The sequence below is a fragment of the Poecile atricapillus genome, chromosome 13 (assembly GCF_030490865.1).
Source record: "Poecile atricapillus isolate bPoeAtr1 chromosome 13, bPoeAtr1.hap1, whole genome shotgun sequence".
NCBI lineage: Eukaryota > Metazoa > Chordata > Aves > Passeriformes > Paridae > Poecile > Poecile atricapillus.
Window position 1 is genome coordinate 7,032,776 of NC_081261.1, and position 13,390 is coordinate 7,046,165.

General features: G+C 39.7%; 1 protein-coding gene across 2 annotated transcripts in view; it reads left to right on the forward strand.

Moving 5' to 3' along the window:
• The window catches only part of RNF130 (ring finger protein 130), a 42,647-nt gene that overhangs the window by 26,884 nt on the left and 2,373 nt on the right, over positions 1-13,390 (forward strand). The window contains exons 4-8 of one of the 2 annotated variants that reach the window (XM_058848381.1): positions 875-946; positions 2,759-2,841; positions 9,352-9,448; positions 10,441-10,645; positions 12,475-12,624. In XM_058848381.1, the coding sequence (XP_058704364.1) occupies positions 875-946; positions 2,759-2,841; positions 9,352-9,448; positions 10,441-10,645; positions 12,475-12,491 (474 nt within the window). In that variant the 3' untranslated portion in view covers positions 12,492-12,624. The other variant, XM_058848380.1, reaches the window with a different exon arrangement.

Genomic DNA, 13,390 nt, shown 5'->3' on the forward strand with positions numbered 1-13,390 from the left:
AACTTCTTTTTTTTAAGTCAGTTGTAAACCAAGTCTGATGTCTCATGTCCCTGAAGGAAGACAATAGGATCTTTATTTCATTCAGTGCCCATTTCTGGGACCCCAGTGGGAAAACAATGACAAACAGCTGTTCTGTATTGTCTGGGAACTGGGCATTTCTGTAGCAATCAGCACTTGAATGTCAGAAAAGGCTCCTTCCATCCAGCTGTGGTGGTCATAAAGCAGCATAAACAGCAAAAAGTAACTCAGCCTCTGCATTCAGATTGAGGTTATCTTCAAACCAGTATTAATTTCAGCTTTATTTAAGTCTGTATTGGCATATTTAGATTTTGTGACCCATCATTTTTTTCTTTTATGAGATCCTGGCGGTTTTGGGTAATAGTGAGAGGGAAACTAGGTTACACTGGAAGATCTTTTGCATCTCAGAATAAGATCAGCCTGCTCAGAGGGGAAATATAAAAATAATTCAAGCTTAAGAGAGCAAGCAGTATATTACAGCACACTGAATAAAACCAGTATTAACAGAATATAATGGAAATCAGTGGGAGGGGACATTGCTTCAGCTGGGTTTAATAAGTTTTGCACATCAATGTTGATTCACTTCTGTGGACTTCTGTACAGTCTGTGAGTTTTATGCCATGCTTGTGGAGAGCATTTGAGGATTCAACTCTGGCTGACTATTCACTGCTGGCTATTTTTCCTTCTCGACAAATCTCTGTGCTTTGCTGTGTTTGCATTTTGTCTTATGTGTTGGCCTGCTGCCATAGTGTGTATTGCAATAGTATTATTGAGTCCAAATAAGTCATTATAAAGGACACTAATGAAGCTTGTTTATCAGGGTTAATTTGTGTTCTCTTCTTTGTCACTTTATTAGCGCCGTCTTGGAGATGCTGCCAAGAAAGCCATTGGTAAATTGACAACCAGGACAGTAAAGAAAGGTGATAAGGTATAATAATAAGATTTCAACATGATAAACTTGAGCATCATGTTTAATTTTTTTCCTGGGGAATCAATCTCCGTTTTTTCTTTCTGTTTGTGATTTATGACTTTGCCTTCCTTGTTGGAGATTTACTTTGTCCTGTGGCACAATATTTTATGTAACTGTTAGTTTTGATGTGTGCTCTAAGTCTGTATATTTCAAGGAAGTTTTTCTTGCTTAAATACTATCTCGCATCTGTGACTAAGGGTGGTTTTGTGTGCTGACTGACTGGGAGGGTGTCCTGGCATGGGTACACAGGGCTGGCATTGTTTATGTGGAATTCTAAGGCTTAGAACCTTATCATATGTAAGTTCTGTAAAGGAAAAATAAATTTAGACCGGTAATTGAAGATAGCATCTGAAGTAAAATATGGCTATTCAGTAAGTTAAGGGTGAGCATAAATAGGTATTTCAGTCAAAGGTACTCCAAGAATATTTCTTGCTAGTATACAAACTAAAATACATGGTGTGTTATGTCCTAAGCTTTTTCCTCTTTTGTAAGCAGTATTGCTTATTTTTGATTCTGAAAGGAAAAATTAGTCCTTTAATCTTGCTTAATTTTTTAGTTTTAATTTTCAAAAGGCAAGGGAATTCTGGCTATGATTTGATTTTTAAAATATTATTTCTTAGGGCCTTTTTATTGTAATTCCTTTTTTCTTTCTTATTGACACTATCAGCAGTGGGAGATGAGGAAGTGATAGGAAAATTTGCTTCCAGAGAGAAGGCAGAGAAAATGTCGTTCTGTTCTTCCTCTCTCCTTATGTAGTTCTATTTCAAAACAGCCCAAATCTGCACTAAATCTTTTCTGGAATTGGAGAACATACAAATTAGAGGAGCCTTTCCATGTAAAACAATGCTGTTGTCTTGACAGCATAAATTCAGAACTGGCAAGTGCTATGTAGGTTGCAGCACAGACAGCGTGGGGGGTACATGCAAGTGAACAGAGTGAGAAAAATGTTTTGTTCCTCAGAGGAGCCATCAGGATTCTCTCTGTGTGCAGCCCTGGCTGGTGCTGACCAGGAGTAGCTGTGGCCTTGCTCTGGTCCCTGTCTTGGTCTCTGGCTTGTAGCTGGTTGGCACTGAAAAGAATAACAAAGTTGAACTAAGAGAAGGCACAGCCTGTTTTGTGTGACAGGCCCAAACATTTTAAATATGTGTTGTTGATGCCATATCTGTGTACAAATGAAGTCCCCCCCTTTTCCATTTGGAATTTTAAAATACCATTTTTTTAAAAAAATCATAACTTCTGGAAAACAGGAAAGAGAGGTGCTTGTCAATCGGTGATCCTCATATTCATGTCTCGATAAGAATGATGATAATTCTGCAAGTAAGCAGCAGACACAAATGTGGGACTACTCTGCACCAAGTAAAATGTGCTTGTTCTGGCTGTGAAAATTAGCCCCAGAATTCTTATTCTGCCAAAACAAACAAACAAAAAACCTGAATAAAATAGAAATGTTAGCTCTAAGCTTGAGATAAAAAAAAAGAAATCTAGGAAAATCTCCACTAAATTTTATAATGATTTCACTGAACATTAGAATCATCTTAGGCCTTAGTTTATGTATCAAATGATGATTTACCAGCTCCAAGAAAGGGGAGTTTTGCATGTATGAGATGCTTTTCTTGCTTAAGTCATGTTGGAATATAGTAATCCAGTCATTTGGTTTATAGCTTAGTTTATAGCCACTTGGCACAGTGCAGTTCATGTGCTAGTCACAAATACTTTGACATTTGTCATAGCCTCAACTCTTGACTTGAATTCTCATTCTATTCATTTTAGGAAACAGACCCAGACTTTGATCATTGTGCTGTCTGCATTGAGAGTTACAAGCAGAACGATGTTGTTCGCATTTTGCCATGCAAGTAAGATAATAAAGTTGCTTTGTTTGGAAACTGTTCTCTTTTGGTGCTCTTTTGCTTCATTTCATATAATAGGGGCATTGTAATTCACAAATGCATTTGTTGGATGTTTCCAGTCCTAATAACAGCCACTTTATTTTAGATTATGGTGCCAGAAGGTGTGAAGGTGGGTGCTGGCACTGTTAGGACAATGGAGATTAAACAGAATTATATTAAAGATACTGGCAATGAAGCTATTGAGACTGCAGTGAGGTGGAGGGGTGCAGGTTTAAGGACCAAGTGATGGGCAGACTCAAAAAACTTCAATATAATGAGCCAGGTAGAGCTGCAGAATTCTGCACTGTAGATATGCAACAACTGGTTGCCGGTTTCTGAAACTGTGGGGAGTGGAAATGCAGTCTTTGCAACCTTCATACCTCCTGACATTAGTCAGCCACTGTGCTGTCATCTATCTTGGGTCTCTTCAATGCAGTGTGATCTTGGCTTGTGTCTGAAGATTTGTACTTGGTGGTGATACTGCATTAGTGCTTAAAATGTAAGAACTTCTTCCCACTTTTATGGCATTGTGTTGACATTTACAGGTTTTCAGTTTGTTTCCATTCCAATTCCATTCTTGAGTTGTTTTGGGACATTTTATCTTTGAGAGGTGCTTTTAAATACTTTTCCACCTGGTGGTTGATTTTGATGATTCATATGTTTTGGTAGCATTAAGCATTACCAAGGACATCTTTCCCTTGTGCTCTGAAATGCAAAGCTTTCTCATCATCTCCAGGCACAAAACACATGTGTAAATTAGTTTGTACAGCAAGATCCAGTAACTTGGCTTGTGCTTGGTACGTAAATGGTTCTGCATGATGCTGCAGAAGCAGCAAAGTCATGTGTTGGAGTTGATCTCCAGTCAGGCAGCAGCAGCACATAAGAGCTCATTATTGGTCTTTTAAATCCTTCTGCAGGCTGTTCTGAATAGCTTAAATATCTTCTTATGTGCAGGGTATTTCCATCATTGTAAAAGGAAAACAATATTATTTTATATCTTACTGATCAAAATCTGTGTGCATTAGGCTTCTGAAGCAAAAATCTAATTCAGTTTACTGTTCTCTGTGTTCCTTACCTCTTGGACAGCAGGAAACAATGACCTGTTTTAGATTCTCAGTGTTGTTTAGCTAAAGTACCCTACAACTGATTATTTAGAAACTCTCATTAAAATATTCAGGAATAGAAGAGCTTAGACTGTAAAAATTTGGGAGCTTTTGATCATGTGGATGTGTGTGCATTTCTTTTTTACAATTCAATCAGTTTTACTCAGAGTTGGTATCCTCTTGCCCTGAAAAATGTACTCCCAAGTGTAAAGATTTCAGAGTTATGTCATTTATTGCAATCTCAAGTGAAGCTTGTATAGGTGACTTAAGCCCTACTCTTTTGATATGTTATGCAGAAGGTTATTCAGAAATTAGAGGAATGTCTGGAAACTGCACACCAGTTTTGGACCACTGAGATGATCACTTTGTAAACTGCCTCTTAAGAAAGCTTCCCTTGTGTAGTCCTACTGTGAGGCTCAAGGACATGGAATGAAAGGTCACAAGTCCCACTCCTCTGTGCTTTTCTCTTGATACTGAACAAAGGGCAGGAGGTCCTTGCCGGTGAAGAGAGAATGAGCCTTCCCTGATAGGAAAACAACTGCTCCCACTGAGCACAAGGCAGAGTTGGGATTAAAAGCCAACTTGCTTAGTTAAACAACTGCCCCTGTGCAAGCAGTGGATATGTTGCTGATTTACACAGATAAATGCAGATCATTTAAACAAGGTGATCATTGATTTATTTTTTTAATTAAAAAGAAAAGAAAGAAGAGTCCTTTTTCTTCAGACATCTTTGTTGAGCTGCAGTCCTGCAGACAGGGAGCTCTGGGCTCTCGAGGATAGCTACAGCTGTTCAGGGAGCTGCTGCAGGTGCACCTGGTTGCCACCTCAGCACAACCTGCCCCAGTGCGGTCTCCCATGTAAAGGAGAGATCAAGGCTCTTGTATAGATCATTTTCTGTTCTGTTTTTCACAAGAGTGTAAGGTCAGCGAAGGCTCAGATTACATTCCTGCCAAAGGCTGTATGACAACTTTTATGTTCGCTTTCTACTTCTTTTTTCCGTCTCACTTTTCATTTGCTGCAGCCCAGCTTTTAAGTTGAGTGCAAAACCATCTAGGCTAGATACAAACAGTGAGATGGATGCTTTCCACAAGACATTTTTATATTTGTAGATGAAAAGCCAACTAGTACCTTCAATGATGGGCCAAATAAATTTCAGATTCCATGTGAGATTTTTCAGTGTTCAGTACCTGAGATGCTTCTCCCCAAATCTTATTATGGAGGTTTAACTCCTTTCTACTTCCTCATACTTCAACCTTCCATTTTAGTGCAGCATGCAATGTTATTTTTTAAAAAAAGAAAAAATAAAAAAAAGCACCCAAACAGCACACAGACAATGAAATGAAGCCTACAAGAGAGTTTCTAAGCCAGATGAGAAAATAAATTGCAAGAAAACCATGGAGAAAATTACTTGACCAAGGGGAAGCAAATAAAAGTCTAGAAGTTCTTCTTACTGTGCTTGTTGGGGAAGCTGTAATCATTAGACAGTAGGAATCACTGACATGTAACATCTTTGCTGCTTTCATCAATTTAAAAGTAGCCTTTCCCTTTAGTGGTACAGTTATTCTCTGCAGTTAAGTATGGTCTGTCACACTGTGCTTCAGCAGAGGGATCTGGTCTGGGTAGACACACAGCAGGCAAAATCTGCCAGCAGATGAGCAAGTTGCACCTAAAATTCTGTAGCAATACACCACATTTGTGCTTGTAAAGTCTTGTGGTGTGTGGGAAATTGTGGCCAATTTAAAAATAAACTAAAGTTAAAGGGGTAGAAATTCAGCTGCATTGTTTGCAGTAGTAGTTAATTTTGTGCTTCAGAGAGAGATGTTCAGTACCAGCAGCCTATGGACATAGCTATAGCTTTAGTGCACACAGGGACAAGCTGCCATCTGTTTTAGGTTTCCAAGCTTGAGGAATGTGTCTTTGTGAATGTCATTATGTAAGTGAAAAGTAAGTAGAGGAAGCAAACGGAAGAGGGATCCTAGCAAAAGACAAACCTCATGGACAATTTTACTTGTTCAGGTAATTTTATTCTACCATCACACTGTTGCGTCTAGGGGCTGAACAGGCACTAGGTGAAAAGTGATCAGGAGTGGGTAGTGTGAAGGATTACTGAGAGATAAGGGGAGAGCAAAGTGACAGGCTAGAGAAGAGCAGAAAATGACATTGTAAAGGGCAGAAAGATGACCAAGGAAGGAAGGAATTAACAACGTAGAAGAATTAAAAGAGTAGGAAATACTATAAAATAAGTGGCTTTTGAGACAAAGTCTTAATTCCTGTCCTGGTCAAGGAGGAGGAAGTGACAAAAGTGACTAAACCAGATTTTCAGATTGTTTGTTTCTGTGTTGCTGCAAATAGCTGCCTTTTTCTTTTTAAGACCAAATTAACATAGAGTCTTGATGGCATCCTTTCTGCTTCCTGCAGTGCCTTGGACCCCAGGGCCAGGAGAGCAGCTGCCCCAGCAGTAGCCAAAGATCTCTAACAGCAAAGATCCCTTTGGTGGGATGCTACACTGAGAGCAGGGAAGGGGAGCGAGCTCTAGGGTAACAGCATTTGTAAATCATTCTCCTTTTGTGATGTGTGAATTTGGAGGCCTTACCCCACCAAAAGAGATTCCTAACTCAGTTTCTCCCCTGTGAAATGCTGCAAAGAAGCTGTGTTGTACAAGAGTTGGTGTTAGGGTGTTTATTATCAGCTGGAGGGCTGCTGGATTGGGTGTGCTGACAGAGTGGAAAAATACCTGCAGGTCACCTGCCTGGAGTTGTGCCCGCATGGGAGACTCAGTGCTGCCAGCCTGGCTGCCAGCCCTGCTTCCTCCTGCCTGAGGCTGGGGAAGCTGCAGAGGCTGTGTCACACCTGACTCCCCAGCCTGTGGCTCCTGAGGGAACATCATCAGCTGTCGTGACCAGGAGCAACTCTAGGAACTCGTCACGTTTATGGTCTCAGAATACCAATGACAGAAATAGAAATATGGAGGAGGTTTATGAGAGCAGAAATTGCAAGGGCTTACTTTTTCAGAGTGAGGTTTTAAAATAATTCTCACTTGCTGTTGTCATTGCTGTATAACCGCTTTGTAACTCCTGCAAACAGAGAAACCCAGACAGATCCACAATCATGCAATCAGCAAACTTTTTAAGAGGTAGAGAAACTGTGTAAGTAGTAGGAAGATTATGTCTTAATCAATAACCTTTGGAAAATTACAAATGTTTGAAACACATTAATAAACATCCTTGAAGATTTAGGAACTAAAAGCAAAGAATTAGGAGGTCACAAAAACAATTGGGCTGTGTATATAAATATATCAAAGTGCTAATTACTTTTTAAAATAACTCATAATATTTAGTGGATGCATGCTGGCATCTATATCAGTCGCCTGCTTCACTTGATCTGAGTGCTTCTACAGCACTGATGAGCCAATAATGATATAATAAAGCTGTTTTCGTACTTCTGTGGAGTCTTGATGTCTGCTCTTGCCCAAAATATTAGATTTACAGGTTTGTTCTACTTTAAAAAAAACAGACTCCAGAGACTTAAAAGAAAACATAAGCAAGTAAAAGTCATAATTCGCCCAACTTCGAAAAATAGCATCTCTGTATGTTTCAGAATATTTCAAGCCATTATGTATCACCCAGAGTTTCTAAATACGGTTTCCTGTAGTTTTGTGAGTAATAAAAGGGATGCATCAAGACTTAATAATAATAGAAGTGAGTCTATTTTGGGTGATGATTTGAACAGAAGGCATTGTACATACCCTGATTTTTGGGATTGCCATCTTGGTAGAGGACACAGGCCAGCCAGGTGACTGAGATTATTTAAGTTTCTATTCCTGCATTTTCTGGAATAGAGTTAATCAAAATTCTTTTGCTGCCTTTCCATCCTCTGTTGACTATTTTACATCGTAATTCTGCCTCTTCAGTTAGTACAGGTGGGACGTACAGCTGTAGCTGCCTAGAATTTCATTATGTTGATGCTCTTTAGTACCTCCATCAGCCTGAGTAGACACAGACAATAATTATATACTGTCTTTTGCCATGTTTAACAGTGTCAGGAGGCCTTTTAGGTTGCTTTCCAGAGATTTAAAAGAGAATTCTCTGGTAACATGCCTCATTTGGTCTCTGGTTTTAAAATCCCAAGGGATAGGAAGCAAAGAAGTCCCAGATTCCATACTGGGATTTCTGAGGCACAGAGAACAAGTGTAACCCAAGCAAGGAGGGGACAGAGGGTATCTCAGCTTTATGCTGCCTTGGGGGCACGCATGGCCAACCTCTTCCAGATCCTGCTGATGCCTCAAATAGCAAGACCTGCTTGTTCTGTCCCTGCCCCTTTCCCTGCTGGCTCCAGAGCACAGCTCTTTGCTGACTAAGCAGCCCTTGTAATTGCTGATCTTTGTCATGATCACCAGTCTGTCGTGTTTGGGTGTGCTTGCTCTTTCTGGCTTCTTGCTCTGCAGTCAGCACCACTGGAAATGAAGGATCAAGGCTCTTATCATAGGAATTATCATCAGCAGTTACTCAGACTGGGTTATTATGAATATTTGCTAAAGCTATATTGGGTAGACAGTCTTATGATACCCATTCCTGCAATGAATATGCTCTGAAGAGCTCTTTGTCTTTTGAAAAGCTACGAGGGCATTTCCTTTACTTCCTTTAGTTTATATACCTTTTTTTGGTCTCTGCATAGTCCTTCCTTGTTATACTGGTTTATATCAATCGCAACACTTACATTTATATTCAATTATGTAACTGAGATTTTTGAATGCAATGTAGGAGGCAGTTCAGACTGTTGCCTATTGCAGAGTTCCCTGCTGTGCAAGTAAGAGCCCAATTTGCCTTTTTGTCTCTGGAAGCCCTGTTTGCTTCTCCTTTTATTTTTATGACAACCGTATGATGATGGACATGTTTTCCTACTTGATATCAAGAAACACTATACAATAAAAGACTTTTCAAAATCAAACAGGAGTGTGTTTGGATTGGTTCCACTGATATGTGAACAAAATCGACAGCTGATGGTTCTGTGCTCTTCCTACCAAGTTCATGGTCAGATGCAGCATCAAAACTGAGACAAGACTGTAGACAAGGTTATGGTGGAAATGGCGTTACCTTGGTTCTTCTACCTTACATCATCTACTCATATCCACGATAAAAGGAGGGGAGGGGTGAGGGGGAATGAAAATCTTCAAGTGTTTCCTCCTAATTGAACTGTTAGTAAAGGGTGACAACAATAAGCAATATTTTTAAATTTATTTTTTAATTACTGCAGCTTCTAAGAATTGCATGTATTTTAAAATAAAAAAAAGCAACCATCCAAAAGTTTAAGTAATTTTCATTGTATAAAATAGAATTGTTTGCAAACTATTTATGTGCCTTCTCTGTTCTTCTAGGCACGTGTTCCACAAAGTCTGTGTGGATCCATGGCTCAGTGAGCACTGTACATGTCCAATGTGTAAACTGAACATTTTGAAGGCACTGGGAATTGTGGTAAGTTGCTCGGTTGTGAACTCTTCTTCCTCTCATGTCTGAGACCTAGAATAGGAAGAATAAGTGTAGGGGGGAGAGGAGGAGGGGTGTTCCAGTACCCTTACTCAGAAAATATTTGGGGATTTTTACTAATTTCTTTGGTGCTGATTTGTTGTTTTTTCCTTCTTCCCGTGGTTGGTAATTGAGAATATATTGTTATATTTGCATTTATGGCAATTATCTACTGGAATTATGCTAGATTCTCTGTAATCTTCCTTATTTTCAAGTCCTTTCATCTCTTCCTTGACAAATATACTCTCTGAATCTCTTGTTCTTGTGGTTTCCTGTAGACAGTCTTAAATTTGCACATTAAAAGCCCCACCCTAGCCAAGGCCAGTAAGTTTTCCTCAAGCAGTTCATGTCTTACAGGCTACCCTAGGACTGCTTTCATTGACCAGCTCACAAAGGGATAGCAGTGAAACCTCAAAGCAGATTTTTTTTTAATCTTTCCTGTGTGAGGAAAAAATTACAAAGTGGGAGTGATGCTCTTTTTAGAGTAAGAGAAGAACATATGGAGAGACCGTCTAAAGTGGCTTTTGATTCAAGAGAGTGAGAATAATCAGGCCTCCATTTTTAACTGTGTCAGTCGCAAATTTGCACATTTCATAAGAAATAGTAGCAGATATTTTGTGGATGACCTGTTTTAGCAGTTAATAACATCCCTGGATTTTTAGAAGAGGATACAGAATTCAGAGTTTGTCATGGTTGTGGTAAACCATACTGGCATAGTCTATGATAAAAGTGTACTTGAGTCCCTTCCTTGTATCTCAGTCCTTTTTTCTACTTCTTCCTTCTCTTCAAGAGGTGGAAGAGTTCATTCATGTGTTTCTCTCCTGTGCGACCTCAGGACAGGCACAGCAGCTGTAAGAAGTGTGTGTGTGTGGTTTCAATCAGTGTATGGGTGTTACACACACAACATTCAGCACTGTAACGTGGAGCTGTGTTTTCCCCAGCCCAACGTGCCGTGCACAGATAACGTAGCCTTTGACATGGAGAGGCTGACGCGGGGGCAGCCGGCGAGCAGGCGCTCGGCGCTCGGAGACTTCGGCACCGACAGCTCCCTCAGCCTGGAGCCCCTGCGCACCTCGGGCATGTCACAGCTGCCACAGGACGGGGAGCTGACACCAAGGTCAGGAGAGATCAACATCGCCGTGACAAGTAAGTGTCCTTTGGCATCCTACGGCTTCCATGGTGTGTGTGTGTGTGTCCCTCTGTGCTGCAGGGCCCTGGTGATGGATGTCCCTGCAGGGACAAAGGTGACCTCAGTGTCTCTGCAAGAGGCATATGCTCCTTATTGGAACCAATAACTCTAGGTATGACGGTGCCAACACTTCCATTATTAATGGTATATCCATTTAGATCCGCATGCAAAGAACCCTGGATGAACTGAAATGGCACCAAAATAACCTTCCTGAATTCGGTAACCAGTACAAGAAGCTGGATTGCCAAAACTGTTATTTATCCCTTCAGAATACTTTACATGCAATAATTTATAGAAATATAAATATTTTAGCTGATAGCTATTTCTGCAGACATTTTTTCCCCTGAGAACATTGCTACTGGAATTCTGACGTCACTCAGCAGGTGTTTTTTCGTACAAAATTTGTGAATTAAAGAAGCATTTGATGTACCAACATTTGAGTATTGTCCAAGTGTTTTATAACATCAGAAAACTGTTCTGCATTGCTTGAAACCTCTTATCCATAAGAGCAGCATGGAAAATTTCCACATACTGGAATTTACGTAGGGTTTTTAATGTACAATAGCACTATAATAAATACAGTATGCGTGCAATTGCATCAGTTTTCCATATGCTGTACAGTCTCAACTTGATGTTTAAATGGTTGTTTTTCTGGCTGAATTGCAAAAATATAATCCATGCAGTACAACAGTCTCATTTTCTCCTCATATTTTGTTAATGTGCATCTGTGATCTATATTTTGAACTTAGTGACACTGGTTGCCACTGATACATGTAAACAAGGCAGTTCAACCAATGCAGTAAATGTCTCATTTAAAAAAAAAAAAAAAACACCTCATGAAAAATGTACTCCATATCTAGAAATACCCTGATCTGTGATGGGAAAATCCACATGCAAAATCTGGATTCTCCAAAAAGCCAGAAAGTCACTTCGCCATCCAGTGTTCAACCTCTGGGTCACCTTGCGTTCAGTTGTGTTGAGCAAGAACAGATCCATTGCTGTGCTGCTTCCTTGTCAGGGGTGGAAAACTGTAGTTTTCACTTTTTACTAATTGCCGTTCAGAGGGAGTTTTTTACTGTCTGTTCCCAGCTGTAGTGCTGCTTGTGCACAGATGGGATGCCAGGGTAAAACAAGAAATAACCATCAACGGTTCATTCTGACAATGTTTATAAAGTAAAGCTTTAGAAAGGGCTCTTGAAATGTTTGTATTTTATGGATGACACATGCATTCTTTGATGCATGAGAATTAAACCACAAGCTGTATTCAACAACCGTGTTTGTATTCTGAACTGTTACTGTATGCCAAGTTGATCCTGTGGAGAATTTTGAATAGTGAACATTCTTTAATAGATTTCTTTATATTACTTTTTATTTAATATGTGTATGTGTCTCTATGCTAGTATTGAAATTATTTTTCCATGGGTATATATGTCTATTTTGTAGAAAACTCTAGTTATGTTTTTCTGTTGAGAAATCTATCCTGATTTTTGTTGGGTTTTAAATAACACTATAACATAAATTCAGGAGGGAAGGGACAAAGGCAGTTGAAGTATCACAGTACTTTGAGTATGCTTATGTGAAAGAGCTGCAACTCACCAAACCTAACCCAACCTGACAGTCATCTTTCTGACTTGGGGGTGGACAGAGTTTTCATTACATTTTCCCTTGATCCTGCATTTTACACTGTTAAGTAACTTTTCTTTATCACTAACCCTTGGGCTCAGCCAGGAAATACTGTTTGTGCCATGCTTTTTTTCTGCACCTCTCTCCACTTCTTCTTTGCTAGCCTTCTCCCGTCAGTAACTGTGGCTTAACCTCCTTCTGCTTCACCTCCTGGGGCCAGACATGGCTTAGAAGCCTCTTGCCTTCCGCCAGTGGTGTTTGAGGGAAATATTGGCATCGCTTTCTCCCACGAGTGATTTCCTCCCTTTCCTTTGTCAACAGAAGAATGGTTTATTATTGCCAGTTTTGGCCTCCTCAGTGCCCTTACACTCTGCTACATGATCATCAAAGCCACAGCTAGCTTGAATGCTAATGAGTAAGTAAATAAATACTCAGATGTTTCTGTGCATTTCTGGTGGTTGTGTGTCATGGACAACATTGGGAATAAATACCAATAGAAGGGGGAGTATGTAGTTTTCAAGGAATCAAATTAATTTCCTGCTTTTTTCAAATGTGAGTGTCTCTGTTAACAGCAGGTTTCAGGGTAATGTGTAGAGTCCCTCTTAATTTATATTTAGCTCTGTTGTCTGAGGAAACCTCTTTGCTAAGTGGAGACATGAAAAGGGGAAAACAGGAAATATTTATGGTGAGTTTTTGATCAGTGTTCTAGGTAAACATTAGATTTCTGCCATTTAATTCCTATGTTCAAAATTCACCTGCCAGAGCCAAAACCTATTGCCAGCAGTTACCTGTTGTGGCAGTTTAGACCTCAATTTTATAGTCAAATTTCTTATTAAAAAAAATAATCCTCTATTCCTAGTTGGCATACTTTCAGCTAAGGAGGAGAAAAAAAGGTGTTTAAGCAGAAAATTACCTTTTTCCTCTTAGGTGATGGAAAGATGAAAGCAATGGATGCAGTACTGTTTCTTCGGTCTTAAATGAAGGCATGCTTGCTTCCATGCTTTCTTAACCTACATGGAAAACCCCAGCCTCCCTTTCAGGCAGGACGGACAATAAATTATCCTAGTAAATGATTTTTA